Source organism: Ictalurus furcatus, chromosome 18, assembly GCF_023375685.1.
Source record: "Ictalurus furcatus strain D&B chromosome 18, Billie_1.0, whole genome shotgun sequence".
In the NCBI taxonomy this organism is placed as follows: domain Eukaryota; kingdom Metazoa; phylum Chordata; class Actinopteri; order Siluriformes; family Ictaluridae; genus Ictalurus; species Ictalurus furcatus.
Window position 1 is genome coordinate 2,964,281 of NC_071272.1, and position 18,051 is coordinate 2,982,331.

The following is an 18,051-nucleotide window of genomic DNA, read 5'->3' on the forward strand; positions in this document are numbered from 1 at the left end:
GAGAGCACTGCTACAACATCAAAAAAGGCAACCATGGCAACAGTTATTCTCTCTGAAGGTTTTCAGTCGTCCAGTTTTGAAATGTCTAGTATTTTGAAATGTCTAGAACTAACGAGTCTGGTCATCTGGATTTGTGTAAGTTTGCAAAATCGTGCCCATGCACTGTGTTGACATATAGTAGACGAGTGTAAGAGAGCAAGATTACAACACTAATCCAGACTGTATTACACAGTATTAATAAATAGCCGAGTTTAGCAATCACAGATAAATGGGGGGTGAATATGGTAGCTGGTCAGTATCGTTTCATGAAGACATATTGGCAAATTGTTGACGCTGATCAGCCCACTGTCACGGCTGCAGTATGTCTGCATCCAAATATTTTGGGGTCATTTTGGTGTAGTGTATAGCGGTCAACAGCTCTGGGATTACGCGACTCAGATAACATCCTGGCCATTACACATCCTGCTTCAAACCAGCACTAATATCAAATCACAAAGTTTGCTGGGAGATTTTGAAAACGGAGTTGTACGAGTTGAAAATAAGAGACGTTTCTGATTAGTCCGATTCACTACCAAAGGCTAGAAGCTTTCCGACAAATCTGTTTTAAAATATTCTAGATTTCCTAACTAAATAATTGAATAGTTGCACTGCCACGGCAGGATTATTTGATGTTTAATCATCTTCGTTAAAAAGTATGAAGTAAATTAATGAGATGTACTGAAATGCGCATTATAGGGCTGTGCCTTTGTCTTACATAATAAACAAAACTGTTATAGGAAAGGCAGTAAAGATCTTCCAAAGTGTTTTATTCCTCTTATATAACCCCAATCTGCCAATGATTGCAATTTTAATTTATTTCTGAAGCACACATTATGTTTTTTATCCATTTCTAAATAAATTCTTTCCCTTTATCACATATATTCTATTGTATATGTTGTTCCTCACCAGCCTTTGTTGTTGTTGTTTTTTTGTTTTCTCTTTCTCTTGAAGACTGAAAAAATTACTGAGAAATTGGTCCTAAAGAGTCTCCCATGGCAGAAAACCTACTGACCATTACAAAGCACTGACACTGGAGACTCCTTCCATAAATCTCAGATAAACGTCTTCACCGTGTTAATTGTTAAATAGCAATCGTGTTTTTTTTTTTAATGCGTTCATCATGGACCTTAGATTATCTTCAGCGTCCTCCATACGAGTCCCTTTTACTACAGAAACAATAACAGATCCGCACGAGACCGTTAAAATACACGTGTGATTTGAGATGCAGCTGACACTACTGTCAGAGCCACTGTTATAGAAGATTAATCAACACTTTCTGAGCGATCAGATTCAAGAATGAACCCGCACTGTCGTATGATGTGTATTCAAGACAGTGCTCTACGGCTAAAAAGCAACAGTGTGTTTCTCTCTTTTTTTTCTCCAGGCGGTGATGAATAAGTTAAAGGATGTGAGTTTTTGGGTCAGATCAGGCATTGCCATGTTCATGAGTTCAATAAAAACCACCATGTTTATGACGCACACTGTGGATGAGCTCCTGTGGGGCTTTAAGGATCCACTGCTCAGCCGTTTACGCGCTGCCAAACCTGAGGTGGACGAGAACTTCGGCCTCATGCTATACGTATGTATCACGCTCTCTCTCACTTACTCGGTTATTTTACATTCTTGCCTTGATGATAAAAAATTAAGGACTGTGATAGATGGCACGATTATTACCGTACGTATGACTCATCTATTCATTTGTCTGTTCATTCATTAATTCATATCAAACAGAAGTTTTTATCGGTGTGTTATTTTGGCGCAGAAAAATGGAAGTAACGATGGCGAGTTTGTTTACTACACCGGAGAAAATAACTACTTGGACTACGGCCGCATCGACACTTGGAAGGGTGAAAAGTAATGACGTTTTATCATCATCTCTACCCATTTTTACTAACAATCCAGGACAATACAGGGAAGGAAAGAGGAGAAAGGTTTTATTTAAGACTTTGCTGTGCATTGTGTTTATTTTACGCATGCATTTTGTTTTTGGGGGGGGGGGGAATACTTATGCAATTTCCCAGACTTTAAATAAGTTATAAAACAATACATGGCATGCTGATATGGTAAAATATTCACTATGACCACCCTGAAGTGGATTATTTTGCACTAACTGCACATTATTAAGTGTCTTTTTCTTCTTATGCTACAGCAATTTGACAACAATTACATTTTTTTATTTAGTACAGAATGACACATCATACTTTTTATCCGTTTATAGTTACATTTAATGTTGTGGAACGTCCACAAATGTTAATTCCTATAACTGACATTATAGCAGCTTTAAACTGGTTTTTTTTAATTATTATTATTGTCTTGTTACCAAGAAACCACTAAATGCCAAGTCCTCTGTTCTTACTATTACAAAGTGCTGATACTGGAGGCTCCTTCCATAAATTTTAGACATCTCCTTACAGAAATCATTTTTATTTTTCATAAATAACATGTTTTTTTTTAATATATATAATTTATTTTTAGCCTTAGATTATGCAGAGCATCCATCACACTCTGTGTAAGCTGGTACTATAGAAATAATAACATATTAGAATGAGAGCATTGATAATAAACCTGTGATTTGAAGTACAGCTGACGCTACTGTCAGAGTTGCTGTTATAGGAAATGAATCAACATCTGGCCAATCAGATTCGAGAACAGCACCGTGGAATGATGATAAATCACGTGCATATCTTGAAGATGTTGATTGGATGCATTCTATGATCCATCGTAGATGGTATAACAGAACACTTAACAGTGGATATAGTCATCTTTATTAGTAAAATTATAAACAATATGAATGGAAACAAAGACAAACCATGGCAGTGAGCCAAAACAGCAAAGTTCCACCATATCACCAAGTTCCCGTCCCCATTTTCCCAGTTTATACATTCTTTAATATGTCTAATAGGATCAATAATGGAATTGGAAGTCAAGCATTATTGATTTTACATACTGTTTTGTTCAGGTTGATGTCATTTTGGGCCACCAACCAGAGCAACATGATTAACGGGACAGATGGTAGTGCTTTCCACCCATTCCTGACTAAAGAGGAGCGTTTGAATGTATTCACCGCAGATCTGTGCAGGTAAAATAGTTCAGGATTGATCACACTATATCTGCTAAACAGATGTGAAGTCTTTGGTTTTTGTGATAAAATGCTATTTTTTTTTGGGGGGGGGGGGGGGTTGTTTATTTATTTATTTGTTTGTTTGTTTGTTTATTTATTTATTTTACGTTTTCAGTTATGTTGCGATATGGGCGGAAGGTTTTTTATTAATTATCTGAGACGTTAAACAAAAACCAATACATTTGAAACTGCAATATACGCTCACCATCGACTTTATTCGAAACACCTGTACGCCTGCACATTCATGCAGTTATCTAATCAGCCAATCATGTGGCAGCAGTGCAATGCAAAAACCCATGCGGATTCAGGTCAAGAGCGTCAGTTAATGTTCAGTATGTTCGAACAACAGAATGAGCGAGAAAAGTTGTGATCTCTGTGACTTTAACCCTGGCGTGGATGTTGGTAACAGATGGGCTGCTTTGAGTATTTCAGATACTGCTGATCTCCTGGGATTTTCACACACAACATCGCTAGAGCTTACACAGAATGGTGTGAAAAACAAAAAACAATGAGTGGGCAACAGTTCTGTCGCTAGAAACGCCTTGTTGGTAGATCAGAGAAAATGAGCAGATGCTGCCAGGAAGGATATAGTAGCTCATATAAGCACTCTTTACAACCATGGTCAGCAGAAAAACATCTCAACATGCACAGAACATCAAACCTTGAGGAGGATGGGCTACAACAGCAGAAGACCACATCAGGTTCCACTCCTGTCAGCCAAGAACATGAATCTGAGGCTATCATGGGCAGAGGCTTACAGAAACTGGCAGATGGAAGATTAGAAAAAGAAATCACCTGGTCTTTTTCCAGCCTTCAAACTGTCCGAAAGTCTTGTTCTTGGCTGACGGGAGAGGAACCTGATGAAGTCTTCTGCTGTTGTAGTCCATCCATCTCAAGGTTTGATGTGTTGTGTGTTCTGAGATGCTTTTCTGCTCACCACGGTTGTAAAGAGTGCTTATTAGAGTCTATATATATTATAGACTTCCTGTCAGGTCAAACCAATCTGCTCATTCTCCTCTGATCTCTTTCATCAGCAAGGTGTTTCAGCCAGCAGACCCTGCTGACGGGATGTTTTTTGTTTTTGGCACCATTCCGTTTAAACTCTAGAGACTGTTGTGTGTGTGAAATTCCCAGGAGATCAGCAGTTGAAAGCAGCCCATCTGGTTCCGACAACCATGCCACGGTTAAAGTCACAGAGATCACCCATTCTGATTTTTGTTGTGAACATAACCTGAAGCTTTTGACATGTATCTGCATGATTTGATGCATTGTACTGCTGCTAGATGATTGGCTGATTGGACATCTTCATAAATGAGCATGTGTAAAGGTGTTCCTGTTAAAGTGACCGGTGAGTGGATATTATTTAAAAATACATTATATAAATGTACTGTATGAGAGAATCCATTTTTAGCTGTGTGAGAAATCCTTGTATGGAATCTTTCTGAATATCCTTCTCACTGACTGTTCACTTTTTCTTTTGTTGACATTTTATTCAAATGGTGTTAGCGGTGGTGGTGGAAGTGTGCGTGTGTTTGTGTGTGTGTGCGTGTGTGCGTGTGTGTGTGTATGTATGTGACCCCTGGCCTGTTTTGGAAGTGATGTCAGAGTTTGTTTGTTTTTTTTAAAAAAAGCAACTTTCTTCTCGTGACAGCAATTGCTCTACTCAGGAAACACATCCTCCCTTTTGTTGGGTCGGATGCTCTAATTGCCGCAGTGGGATTAATTCGAGCATTGGGCCAACAGTCCAGAGAATATCGTGTACACATGATCATGAAACACTCCTTGTTTATAAGGAAATTACAGCATTGCGGGTTGTAGTTTGAAAAAAAAAAAAACGAGCTTTCCTCTTTTACTAAGTGAGGTTCCATGTTCTTACACACAGCCATATCGAATTCCACAATTCCACACAATTAAATATGTCTAAAATAAATGATGCAGAGAAAACAAAATAAAACAGTTCTGATGATGCTATCATGAACTATCATTTGTAAGGAAATTTGGGCATGTTCGCATGTTTCACACAGACTTTCTGACAATCCACTGGTTAAAAGTGGAGTCGTCTTGAGCTTTTCTGTTTTCTTTCTTCTTCTTCTTCTTTTTTTTTTTTTATAAGTGAATGAATGGCAGAAGGTTTTACATCTCTCTCTCTAGTAACTATCATATAACAGACGTAAGTGGAACGGGGAGCTTAATGCCTCGTTCCTCGGGAGTTTGCATGTTCTCCCCGTGCTTCGGGGGTTTCCTCCGGGTACTCCGGTTTCCTCCCCCAGTCCAAAGACATGCACTGTAGGCTGATTGGCCTTTCCAAATTGTCCGTAGTGTGTGAATGTGTGTGTGATTGTGCCCTGCGATGTATTGCCACCCCGTCCAGGGTGTCTCTCGTCTTGTGCTCCGAGTTCCCAGGGATAGGCTCCAGGCGACCCGTGACCCTGTGTAAGATAAGTACGGGAAATGGATAGATGGATGCATGTAAGTGGGATGTGCAGTCTATAAAGTATATAAAGCATACAGCAAAGCATACGCTATTAATTGTGTGCGTCTCTGTGTGTTAAGGATAATAAGATAAGATAAGATAAAATTTTATTGATCCCACACTGGGGAAATTCCCTAATAATAATAATAATAATAATAATAATAATAATAATGTGGTTAATGTAAAGGTTAACGTCAGCTCTCCTGCAATGAAACGGCACTTTTTAATCGCCATTTTTATTTTATCTATTTTATCTATTTCAACCTTTTGACTTATTTTTTTGAAATAAACATGAAATTGGGCTGTAGGTCTCGTAGTCCCCAGTGTAAGAGATGAACACATGCACAAGTATGCACATGTTTTACACTGTGCTCAAAGTTAGACCGCTGAGATCCCACATAACAGTCAGACCACAGGAGAAAGAACAAAGTACGAGTGGAAAGAAACTGCTTTATATAACAAACTAAACAAATGAAATATGTTCGAATGAATCACTTTGAAATTATTATTATGATTCTAATGAACTCTATCAAAATCGACTCGATTCTATTGGAAAATACTCTTGATTACTACGATATATAGTCGTATATGATGTCGTGTTAACGTTGACGACGTTTGATAATATTTCAGCGTTTGACATTAAGATATGAGGCGGACATTTTATTTATATTCGTTTGAATAATCCAGAGATTGTTACAGTTAATACAAATCTTACAAAACAGGTGTATTAAATACACATTTAGGTGTGTTCACTACAATTCTATTCAAATGAGCAGTCAAACAGGTTAATAAATCTTAAAAAGTAAATATAATAAATAAATATAATAACACTGATTGAAGGTGGGTTGTGATTTCCAACTCTATGACAAAAATTTAAAACTCATGGACCCATGGGCAGTGCTGCATCGACCCCACTCTGAGAACCACTCAAATAAACTATAATCCAACTCCAGTGAACCTTTTTAAATTCTTCAAGTCTAAGTCAGAGCTTCTATTTTCCTCCAGCTAATTTGTATTTTTTAGCTATTTTTATTTATTATGTAACTGTTACCCATGAGTTCTAACCTAGGTGTCTGTCATTCTCATTTTCTTTTTTCTTTGTTTTTTTTTTACGATGACGGTAAAAAATAAGGCTTTATTTACAGCGAGACCCTTGGCCTAATTGTGCACGCCCCATCCCTTCTTTGTTCGGCATGGAAAGAATCCGCATGACGCTCTTCTCCTTGTGTTTGGATCTGTGACAGCAAAAACTCACCTTCTCGCTTGTTTTAACCTTGTACCCAATTGGCAAAAACAGAGGACCAGCTGCTCATAATGCTTCATTCTTTCAACTTTATGACTGGGTTTTAGTAAATATGAAACAAAAAGGTGTTTTTATTCACCGTTACATTCACACTTCATATTAATCCCATTTCAGTGAAGTCTATAGTCGTGAATTTACACAGGACTCGGGAGCTCTGGGTTTTATGAATACTACCATTCTTGATGAACAATATACAAATAGATTTCTTCATATCCAGCTCGGTAAATGTCGCCCGATTGTCATATTTTAAATGTGGGTAATGTTTTCATAATTGTTTTACAGTTTGTATTACAGTTGCGTTATAATTGTGTACAGGTCGTTAATAGTTTTAAAGCTTGTGCAGTAGATCACATGGGATTGTAATGAATAGTGACGCTTATGTTTCAACATAAGCTATTAAGGAATTCTTTATAGAACATTTATTAGTGCTTTATGAGGCATTATTAGAGTTTAGAAAACCAATTCTTTGAAGGAATCGTTACCAATAATCCTTAATATCATGATTTATGGATATGTGCTTCGAATAATACATTTCCAAAAATGATGTATTTAGAATTCATTTTACAACTGGTGAAAAAATTTCGATAGCAGGCCCGTCGCTGGATCACAACATTGCTAAGTAGTGAATAGAGCACTTCCAGTACTGCCTGTTTTTCATCCCATTGACTTTTCCCCTGTTTATTTTTTTCCTTCGAAACAGGAAACGGGAACACACTGTTTGCTGTGCTCAAGGGTTATCTCATAACTTATTTTCCTGTGTAAAAAAAATGATAACTTCCTACGATTCTAAACACTGCAAGCAAAACAAAGACTTGAGGGGCAAACAAATTATCTGGGCTTTCTCATCTATTTCATCTTTATTGCCAAGTGGGTTAAATGTGAACATCCTGTATGAAATTAGAGCAGAGCCAAATTTCTTGAATACAATGTGATAATGACATTTCTTTAATATACATGAAATTAAAGTCAATTAAAGGATCTCTGTTATTATTCTCAAACTGCTAAACATCAACGTTTAAAAACGTATTCCTCATTAAGTGTCTCAGTCCATAAACAGTGATGTAGCGTTTTATTCTTGTCTTATTGAATTCTTTTTAATTCCTTTTTTTTTTTTACATTTTTTTTTTTAGGTCAATCCACATGTTTTTTGAGAAAGAGGTGGTGGTGAAGGGGATTCCAGCATATCGATACACTCCACCTCGTGCTGTGTTAGCCAGTGGAAAGAACAATCCAGAAAATGAAGGTTTCTGCCTTGAGAAGGACAAATGCCTGGACGATGGAGTCTTAAATGTGGCAGTGTGTCGCAAAGGTAATACTATGTACACGATGCGGTCAAAAGTGTGTGGACACCTGACCATCACACCCGTATGTGCTTTTTGAACATCCTATTACAAAGCTGGTAGAGAGTACCTAAGCAGTACAGAAAATGGATGGATGGATGGATGGATGGATGATGAAAAAGAAGCATTTTAACCACAAAAAAAAAACATTTTTAAGCACAAAAAACACTAATGAATCCATATTTGTGGTAATCGTGGTGCAATTTAGCCCATGTAATGCTTAAAACGTTAATTTTTTTAAACTTGACTTTTTTTATTATTATTGTTCCCGGTATTGAATAGGTTACTCTGCTTTTAGATAAGTATCAGGGTAGAATTTCTAAAAAAAAAAAATTTAATAGAACTAATGCATGTTAACAATGATCTTGACAGTCAATATTAAAATATCACTGAAAATAATGAACAAGAGAACTTCATTTTCCATAATCAGAAAATTTAGACCATGTGACTTGTGGAATATTCCAAATATTTCATAGGGGTGAATGTGCTCAGGGTTGAGTGAGTGTTAAACTAAAATATGCATTTATTTACATTTGGCAGATGCCCTTATTCAAAGCCACTTACATTGATCTTATTTAAACAGCTGAGCAGTTGAGGTTTAAGGGCCCAACAGTGGCAGGTTAGAAGTTTTATTTATAAGTTTTATTAATGTTTTAAAGTATTTATCTGAAACACACACAGTTAGTTGTAGAGGACACTAATGTAATATCTGTGCAACACAAATAGCACCCCGGTTGTGTAATCCACCTACCTATCATGCCTTTTTTCCCCCAAAATATTCAATCTGATGTTCGGAAAGGGGTCAAGTCAAAGTGACGTGTATGTTGATATAACCTTGATTAACTTCGGAAACTTCAGGACAACTTTATTTTTAGCATGTTCACCAAAACCCCCTGCCATTTTAAACACTCCAAACGCTAAGCATTTTAGTTCAATGAAATATTTTCAGCATAGTTTCAGCATAGAGCAAGCTGAGATGTTTCATGCACCTAACATGGCTGTACTACACATCATCAGCTTCGATTTCTGGCTATTGTCACAAAAAGCTCTCAGAAAAAGACGTGAGGTTAGCCAACAATAATAGATGGCCACTAACAGACATTACTATACGAGCGAAAACGTGAAGTTTGTATTGAAGCTACTTTTACACAGTAACAGAAGGTCGTAAATTTTAAAGTTTTAAAGTATTCATTGGTTTATTTAACAAATCCATTTTACGCTATATGAGCCACGTCATAAATTGTCAGTGCTACTATGTTTTACGTTCACAGAATTTATATAGTTTGGTTTCCTACGTTCATCCAGAACAAGATAAGCGTTAGCTACATCTGTTTAGCCGCTTAGATGCTGTTAGCCATTGCTAAATTTCTAGATGAAATATCTTGCGTCTGCATGGCTATATTTTAGTACATTTATGCTATAAATTATATGAATGGGATATGAATGATATAAATTGTCATTAATAAAAATTGGCTTAATGACTAATAACAATAAGATTAGAAGTAAATAACGTATTTAAGTTGAATATAGCCTATAATAAATCTATACAAATATCGCCTATAATTTACATATCAAAATAATTCTTTGCTTTAAAATAGACCATAGACCTAAATCAGTCATGTGTAATAAAAGCAATAAATTCGAATCAAAAACGTTTCAATTATTACTCGCCAGATTCACATTGAATCCAAGAAGGTCATTCGACATGCATCACTTGCAAAACACCTGCTGCTATATTTAGCTTAGTTATCAGTATTTAAGTTGAACATTAACCAGATGTCAATGATTGTTCTAACGACAGCTGTGTGTGTGTGTCGTTGGATTTTTATTATATGACCCAAATACCCAAAATTTACATGATTAAATGGGGGGTTTTTTTTGTTGTTGTTTTTTGTTTTGTTTTTTTTACTTTCAAAAAAAATATACATTAATTTTAGGTTGGCTGTACATTCCAAACTTTGGAATTTCACAATGTGACAGTGAAAAATTGAATGACACTGTGAACAATCAATGGCATTTGATGAAATGCTAGCTACCAAAATATAGCTAAAATGTAGGCATTGATGGGAAAAGAAGTAATGACTTTTGTAGTAATTAGCCTCGATAATTGCATAGCTAGAAACCTATAATTAGAACATACAAAATAATATTTACATCCAGCAGTGTGGATATAAATATTATTTTGTATGTTCTAACTATAGGTTTCTAGCTATGCAATTATCGAGCAACTATATATTATAAACTAGCGTACTATTATCATTATTATGAACAGTATATATTATATATCATACATCATATATTATTATAAACAGTAATAATCAGGAGTGACGAGATGCAAAAATGTGGGCCAGCTAGCCATGCATTAGCTCAGGGTCTTCATGTTATTCTAATTCAGCTACAGTTCACAGTGTAATGTGTACATCAGATATGGGTTTCTAACTAAACACCTTCTCTCAGAGCTTAGGCATGTAACTCCCTAACAACACCCCCCCCCACACACACACACACACAACACTATGTTCTCTATCTCTCTCTAAACCTCGTCACCTGACACAGAAGTCCTGACTCATTTCTAATCTCCCACCTGCTGCTGAAACCATGGTTTCATTAGTGAAGACCTCTCGGGCATGTGTTAACTATTAGTTATTCATATTTCACTCTAATATTGTAAAACTCTACAATAAAATAAAACAATACAATATTATGTAACTCTGCTTACAATAATCATATATATATATATATATATATTTAAAAAAAAAGACTCCATTCCTCTTTCTGTTCCTTTTTCCCACGCACAGAAGAAACACTCAGTTGCCCTTTGTTGTCAAACACACGCACTGGAAAACGGTCCCCTCTGTCCCACTAACACATCATATTAGTGTTCTATGCCTGTGTGTGCGTGTGCACTTGTGTACGTTTGTGTGTGCATGTGACCAAGTTTGTCATGTGTCATTTATTTCAGTCTCGTGACCTTGTACGCTGTAGTAACCTGTTCTAGATGCGAGGACCCAGATGATATTTGGCAGCTTGTTGTGGAACAGTGTGATACGTTCAGAGTTTGACAGCCAATAAGTTTTCCAAACGTCACAGTATCAGCTTACAGTTTCTCATTTTGTTACGTGACATGTTGTATGACACTGTGGCAGTGCGGGAATTCTATTATCCAGTTGGGAAAACCGCTAAGATGTACAGTATCTCACAAAAGTAAGTACACCCCTCACATTTTTGTAAATATTTGATTATATCTTTTAATGTGACAACACAAGAAATGACACTTTGCTACAATGTGAAGTGTACGGCGTGTACAACTTCCAGTGACCAGTATGAGGGAGTGTGAGAGCGATGACACCAAATTTAACACACCTGCTCCCCATTCACACCTGAGACCTTGTAACACTAACAAGTCACATGACACCGAGGAGGGAAAATGGTTAATTGGGTCCAATTTGGACATTTTCACTTAGGGGTGTATTCACGGTTTTTGCCAGCGGTTTAGACATTAATGTCTGTGTGTTGAGTTATTTCGAGGGGACGGCAAATTTACACCGTTACACAAGCTGTACACTCACTACTTTACATTGTAGCAAAGTGCCATTTCTTCAGTGTTGTCACATGAAAAGATCTAATCAAATATTTACAAAAATGTCAGGGGTGTACTCACTTTTGTAAGATACTGTATGTAGCCTTGAGGGTTTTATTAAAACAATGTAAAACGATGTAATTAAAAGAAAAACTTGTGTCTAAAAGAAATGAAATGATTAGTTTATGGTTAAAAGGTTAGTGGTATGGTATGCATGGGTGTATTTTATAGCAATATGTAGCCACAGAATTACAGAAGTAAGTTGGGGTGTGTGTGGGTGTGTGTGTGTGGGTGTGTGTGTGTGTGTCACGCCTAATGATTACTCACTCGCTTTTTTTTAAGGTCATTGACCGTTGTGCTTCGTGTTATAAAGGAAGGGGCGTATCATGCAAACACTGTGTGATTATACAACCGTGTACTTTAATAGGAACACCTGTACACCAGGTTAATTCATGCAGTTATCGATTCAGCCAGTCACGTGACAGCAGGGCAATGCAAACAATTATGTGGATACAGGTCAAGCATTTCAGGTAATGTTCACATGAAACATCAGAATGGGGGGGGGGGGTGTGATCTCTGTGACTTTAACCGGGGCATGGTTGTTGGTACCAGAGGGGCTGGTTTGAGTATTTCAGAAACTGCTGATCTCCTGGGATTTAAACACACGTCAGTCGATAGAGTTGAACCAGAATGGTTGACACCGAAAAAACAAAAACACTGAGTGAGCAACGGTTCTGTGGGTGGGAACGCCTTGTTGATAAGAGAGGTTACAGGAAAATGGCCAGATTTGCTTGAGCTGCCAGGAAGGATATTGTTACTCAGATGATCACTCTGTATAACTGTGATGAGCAGAAAAACATCCCGGCATGCACGACACATGGAACCTTGAGGTGGATGTGCTACAACAGCAGAAGACCACGTTGGGATCCAATTTGGTCTTCTGCTATTGTAGTCCATCCACCCCATGGGTGATATTTTGTGCATGCTGAGATGCTTTTCTGCTTATCAAATGTTTTCTTCATTCTGTTGTTTGATGTGAACATTAACTGAAGCGCTTGACCTGTATTTGCATGATTTTAAGTTTTTTCGCATTGCTGTGCTGCCTCATGATTGGACGATTAGATAACTGCATGAATGTACATGAGCAAAAATCCTTGGCCAGACATGATCCATTTCAGATTTCTACAGCTTCCATGTGTGTTCTTTGTTTTTTTTTTTTTTGTTTTTTTTTTTAATGTAATCGTGACATGTTTAGTCATGAAGTGAATGTCTCTTTAGGAAATTTATTGAGCATGCAGAAACAGTGCAAATGTCTTTGTAATAACAGGAATGTCTGCTGTGAGCTAAAACCTAAATGAGCTTAAACTGTTTTATAGATTGCCCATTGAGCCATTGTGTAATGATCATTGTCTCAGAAGGTATTTGGGTCACAGAGCACAGAGTGGAATAACGGATGTACATCACGTAATGTGGCGTGCATAAAATAACTGGAAAAGAAACAGACAGCCAAAAAGTCTAGAAAGTTTGGCTGAGGTCATGGGACATGATGTTATAGTGGCAAAGGTCACACCCTTGGTAAGCTAGAGCAATTAAGATAGCTCCGCTACTTTTACGTAAACATCCAAGAAAATGGCTTCACCAACATTGTGCTTGCTGCCAAGGTTGAACTCATTGGTCTGATGTAAGTGAGGTACACTTCCAAATAATGAGAGAAGTTGATAAGGGCAAGTTGAAAGCAGGACTGAAGCACAACGTGGAAGATATTGTAAGGTGATGTAATGAAAACGGTTGGCAACTTGGTAGAATGCACTGGTCATGGACTGGAATGATCATGGACTTTGTAGAGTGGTGTGAGTTCACTGAATCCATGAAGGATATAAGGAGTGGACAGTTTAGTCAATTATTACATCTGTATTTTGTCATTTTAAAGAGGCTGTTACCCAGACCAGCTTACAAAATGGTTGAAGGCTCAACAATAAAGTCCTTGAAGAATTTGTAAGGATTCATTACCTGAAACACTAATCCTGGATTGTACAAGTTGTACGGTGTTCATTTTTTCAACCCTGGTCCTGCACTCTTTAGTGCTCCCAACACACCTAATTCAACTTATAACCAATCTAATTGTGTGTGTTACAGCAGGAAAGACACTCAAATGTGCAGGACAGGGGTTTCACTAGGACCAGGGTTGGGAAACTGAAGTCTAGTCCAATAAAACAGATCTCAAAAAGTACTCCAAACAATACATGTCAGGGCAGAGAAACACCAAGGAGTGTTATACTAGCTATCCAAGTGATATGTCTTTAGACTTTTGATGAAGAAATGAAGAAGGAAGACGGACATGCAAGGTGATGTGAAGTTAAAGACCTGAATTGCCATTCTGGTTTATAGTTCTAAATCAAGGTATAGACAACCCCAGTTCTGAAAAAATTGGGACCGTATGGAGAATGCAAAAAAAAACAAAAACAAAGTTCATTTGAAAATTCAATTCACCCTGTACTATATTGAAAACACATTATTTGATGTTTTATTTATGTTATATTAACACATTATTTGAACGGTCGTTTTCCTCTTTGACCCGGAGAACACGACGGCTGGTTTGTCCAGAAACTGTTTGAAATGTCGACTCGTCGGACCACAAAACACGATTCCACCGTTCTACTGTCCATCCCAGATGAGACCGAGTCCGGAGAAGTCTGCGGAGCTTCTGGACAGTGTTGATGTGCGGCTTCTGCTTTGCATAGTAAAGCCTTAACTTGCATCTGTGGATGCAGCGGCGAACGGTGTCGTCCGACAAAAGTTTACCAAAGTATTCCCGAGCCCATGTCAGGATCTCCATTACAGACTCATGACAGTTTTTAAGACAGTGACGTCTGAAGGATCGGAGATCACGCGCATTCAGAAGTGTTTTTCGGCATTGCCCTTTACACAGAGAGATTCGACTGGATTCCTTGAATCTGTTCATTATATCGTGCACTGTAGAAGGTGAAATGCCCAAAATCCTACCGATTTGTCTTTGGGGAATGATGTTCTCAGAGAGTTGGATTATTCTCTGACGCATCTGTCGGCAGATCGGCGAGCCTCGAGCCGTCCTTGCTCTTGAAGGACTAGTCCTTTTTTGGAGGCTCCTTTATATACTATGAAGCCAGTGGAAGCCATAGTGAGGACAGAAGAGTGCAAACGATTTTTGGAAGTTTTGAAACAACCTCAGTTGTGCAACAGGATTTTGATTTGTAACACTGCAACGGTTTCATGGATACAATTGTACCACTATGAACCTTTCCTCCCCTACTTTTTCCTCGTCACAATCTCAGTAACCTTAGTTGCAAACGTTATTGTTTTCCGACATGCTGTCATGATAAAGGTCGCTCCCTTGGTGTAGAGGTTTGCTAGAATTCTGTGTCACAGAAAGGGTGATGATGCTTATTATGACAAAGTTTATCTTATAAGGAAATGTAAGAAGTGAAAAATGCAAAGGAGAGAAGTTGTGGTTATGTCAAAGGTCCCACCCTGGGTGTGAGTTCACATGTTGTTTTTGAAGTATGTGTTCTGTGGTTCTGAAAAACAGGATATTTTTTATGTTCTTGAAAAGTAAGGGTGTGCTTATTGATTCATTTATTTTATTTACCACAAAGCCAACTGTGAAGTATTCATCTTCTAACATAAAGGCAGGAGTGTGTAACCTCAATGTGTACTTTCTTAAGGGCCATTCATGAATCAAAGAAAACAGGCTATGGTCCAAACCAGGAAATATTATTCAAAGAACTCTGAAATAAAGCACAAGGGAATCGTAGCTTACGCATAATAACATGAATGAGTTGTAAGACTTTGCGAAGAGATTTCATAGCAGCAGTGTATAAATAATCACGCTAAATGAGAATTAAACACAGAACATGTGAACACAATAAGGTAACAAGTCATGACAGGATGGGGGCAGAGACAGAAATAAAACAGAAGCACAAGCACATGGCAATGTAAACAGAACATGACATAGAAAGCAGTGCTGGGGACCCCAACACACACCGAGAGGGACAATTTGTAACACCTAAGATAGCTATCGATGTCCAATGATCGTGTTGAGAGCTTGTTACATAGTGCTTTTCTTTTCTCCTCTTCTCTTCTCTCTCCTCTTACATTCTCCTCTCCTGTCCATGTTCTCACCTACTATATAATCTATCTTTCTCTTCCAGGCGCTCCGGTCATCGTCTCTTTCCCTCATTTCTACCTGGCTGATAAGAAATACGTCGATGCCATAGAGGGAATTTCACCAGTGCACGAACATCATCAGACGTTCCTCGATCTGAACCCTGTAAGCAAATTTCATCAACTACAACCGTTCTGTGAATCCGATTATCTTACACTCAGGAAATGATCTTATTTATTATTATTTTTTTGAAATTAGCACTCTGTATGTTTTATTTAAATGGTAACACGCAGCGTTCATTATTATATGTTGCACTCGATGTCGACTCAGTTAGTCCTCGGTGTGTTATTGTCTCTCCTGTTTTCAGTCAGTAAGGACTTCATTTAATGAATAAAAAAAGGATAATATATATCATCTTATTTTAGTGTTTCGTAACTGATCGAAGTAGTGTGTAGGTCACAAGTACGTATCGTGTGCAACCTATAACGCAGCCTCTATAAAACTGACAGTGTAACTATACATATGGAGGTGTACATGTTTTAAATGTATTCCCTTTTTCCCTTGGTACCGGAATATAACGGTAGTTTTAATCCCCTAGTGGTGATTGTGTAGCAGCACAGCATCTCAACGCAATACTTAACATTTATTAAAGCATAAATATCAATATATACGATCTGTGCTAAATTGAGTAATTGATTGAATGTATAGGATTTGTTTTTGGGCTTTTAAAAGTACAACTACATGCGTGTGTGTGTGTGTGTGTGTGTGTGCAGACCACAGGTGTGCCAGTTCGTGCTGCTAAAAGAGCCCAGATAAACATTAAACTTGATAGAGTTACCGGATTTCCGTAAGTCCGCATCTTTTTTTTATTTTATTATTATTTTTTTTTTTATAATGGCCCTGCACTGTCTGGATTTCACACTGTCTGTGTGTTTGTGTGTTCTGCAGAATGACCAGAAACCTGAATGGCACCATCTTCCCCATCATGTTCCTAAACGAGGTAAGAGATGATTATGACTTTCAAATTTACTTTCAAAAAAAAAAAAAATCAGAACGAATAAATGTGTACATTTTTTGCCTGATCAACCAGGACATGTTTGTCTAGCATTTGCTGTTGCTCCAGACGAATGTATCTCTTAAGTACAGATCGTTCGATAAACAAAAACTAAATGTATAGAAAGCATGAACACATTTAAGTACTGTTACAAACTTTTACAATCTGCTGACACTGGAGACTCCTTCCATAAAGGCTAAAATCTCCCTACAGAAAACTTCACCCCATCAGCAATTACACACATTTTTTAAAAAGTTTGCTTACGTGTAACGCACAACCATACAAGTCCCTGTGTAAGACGTTACTACAGAAATGATATCGCATTACAACAAGCACAGTAATATGAAATAAACTTTGCAGGCCGCACTGACGAATCGGAATTGAGAATTCAACAGCGATGTGGTGTAACTAATATTAATTAGAGATAGTTGTATTTTAATTGTTGCAGTGTGCACTGATTGATGATGGTGTGTGTGTGTGTGTGTGTGTGTGTGTTTTAGTCTGTCGTGATTGACGACGCATCAGCTCAGAAACTGCAGAAGCTGCTTTTGATCGTGAAAATTGTTCCAAACTTCCCTTACGTCCTGATGGTTCTGGGAGCCGTCCTGTCACTGATCGGCCTTTCCCTCTTCTTCCTCTCCCACCGGAAGAAGGTAATGTGCTTGTGATCGAGCGTGAAAGAGTGATAGAGTGAGAGCGAGGGTGAGAAGGACAGCAAAAGGGTGTGTACAGTACGCACGCGTATACGTACTGTATGAAGGTTACTCTCGGTTACTCTCACTACCTCGTTTTCATTCAGTGACACGTAACGCATAAACCGTAGAAGAATGTGGCATTTTAACATCGGCTGACATTCACAGCCTCGCACTCCGGTCACATGACTTTAAACTGACCGATCCTTTATTTCCCAGATTCCCGCAGGCTGTGTGAGTTCTGCTCATGAAATTTACTCACGACAACAATGCAGCACAATTTTAGTATTGAGGTCATGCAAGATGAA

The 18,051-nt window shown here is 37.8% G+C and overlaps 1 protein-coding gene across 1 annotated transcript in view; it reads left to right on the forward strand.

Moving 5' to 3' along the window:
- The window catches only part of scarb2b (scavenger receptor class B, member 2b), a 39,755-nt gene that overhangs the window by 16,855 nt on the left and 4,849 nt on the right, over positions 1-18,051 (forward strand). The window contains exons 4-11 of the mRNA XM_053649543.1: positions 1,424-1,618; positions 1,802-1,893; positions 2,999-3,118; positions 8,067-8,245; positions 16,044-16,162; positions 16,771-16,844; positions 16,946-16,997; positions 17,552-17,704. Of these exons, the coding sequence (XP_053505518.1) occupies positions 1,424-1,618; positions 1,802-1,893; positions 2,999-3,118; positions 8,067-8,245; positions 16,044-16,162; positions 16,771-16,844; positions 16,946-16,997; positions 17,552-17,704 (984 nt within the window). The remainder of the gene's footprint in view (positions 1-1,423; positions 1,619-1,801; positions 1,894-2,998; positions 3,119-8,066; positions 8,246-16,043; positions 16,163-16,770; positions 16,845-16,945; positions 16,998-17,551; positions 17,705-18,051) is intronic.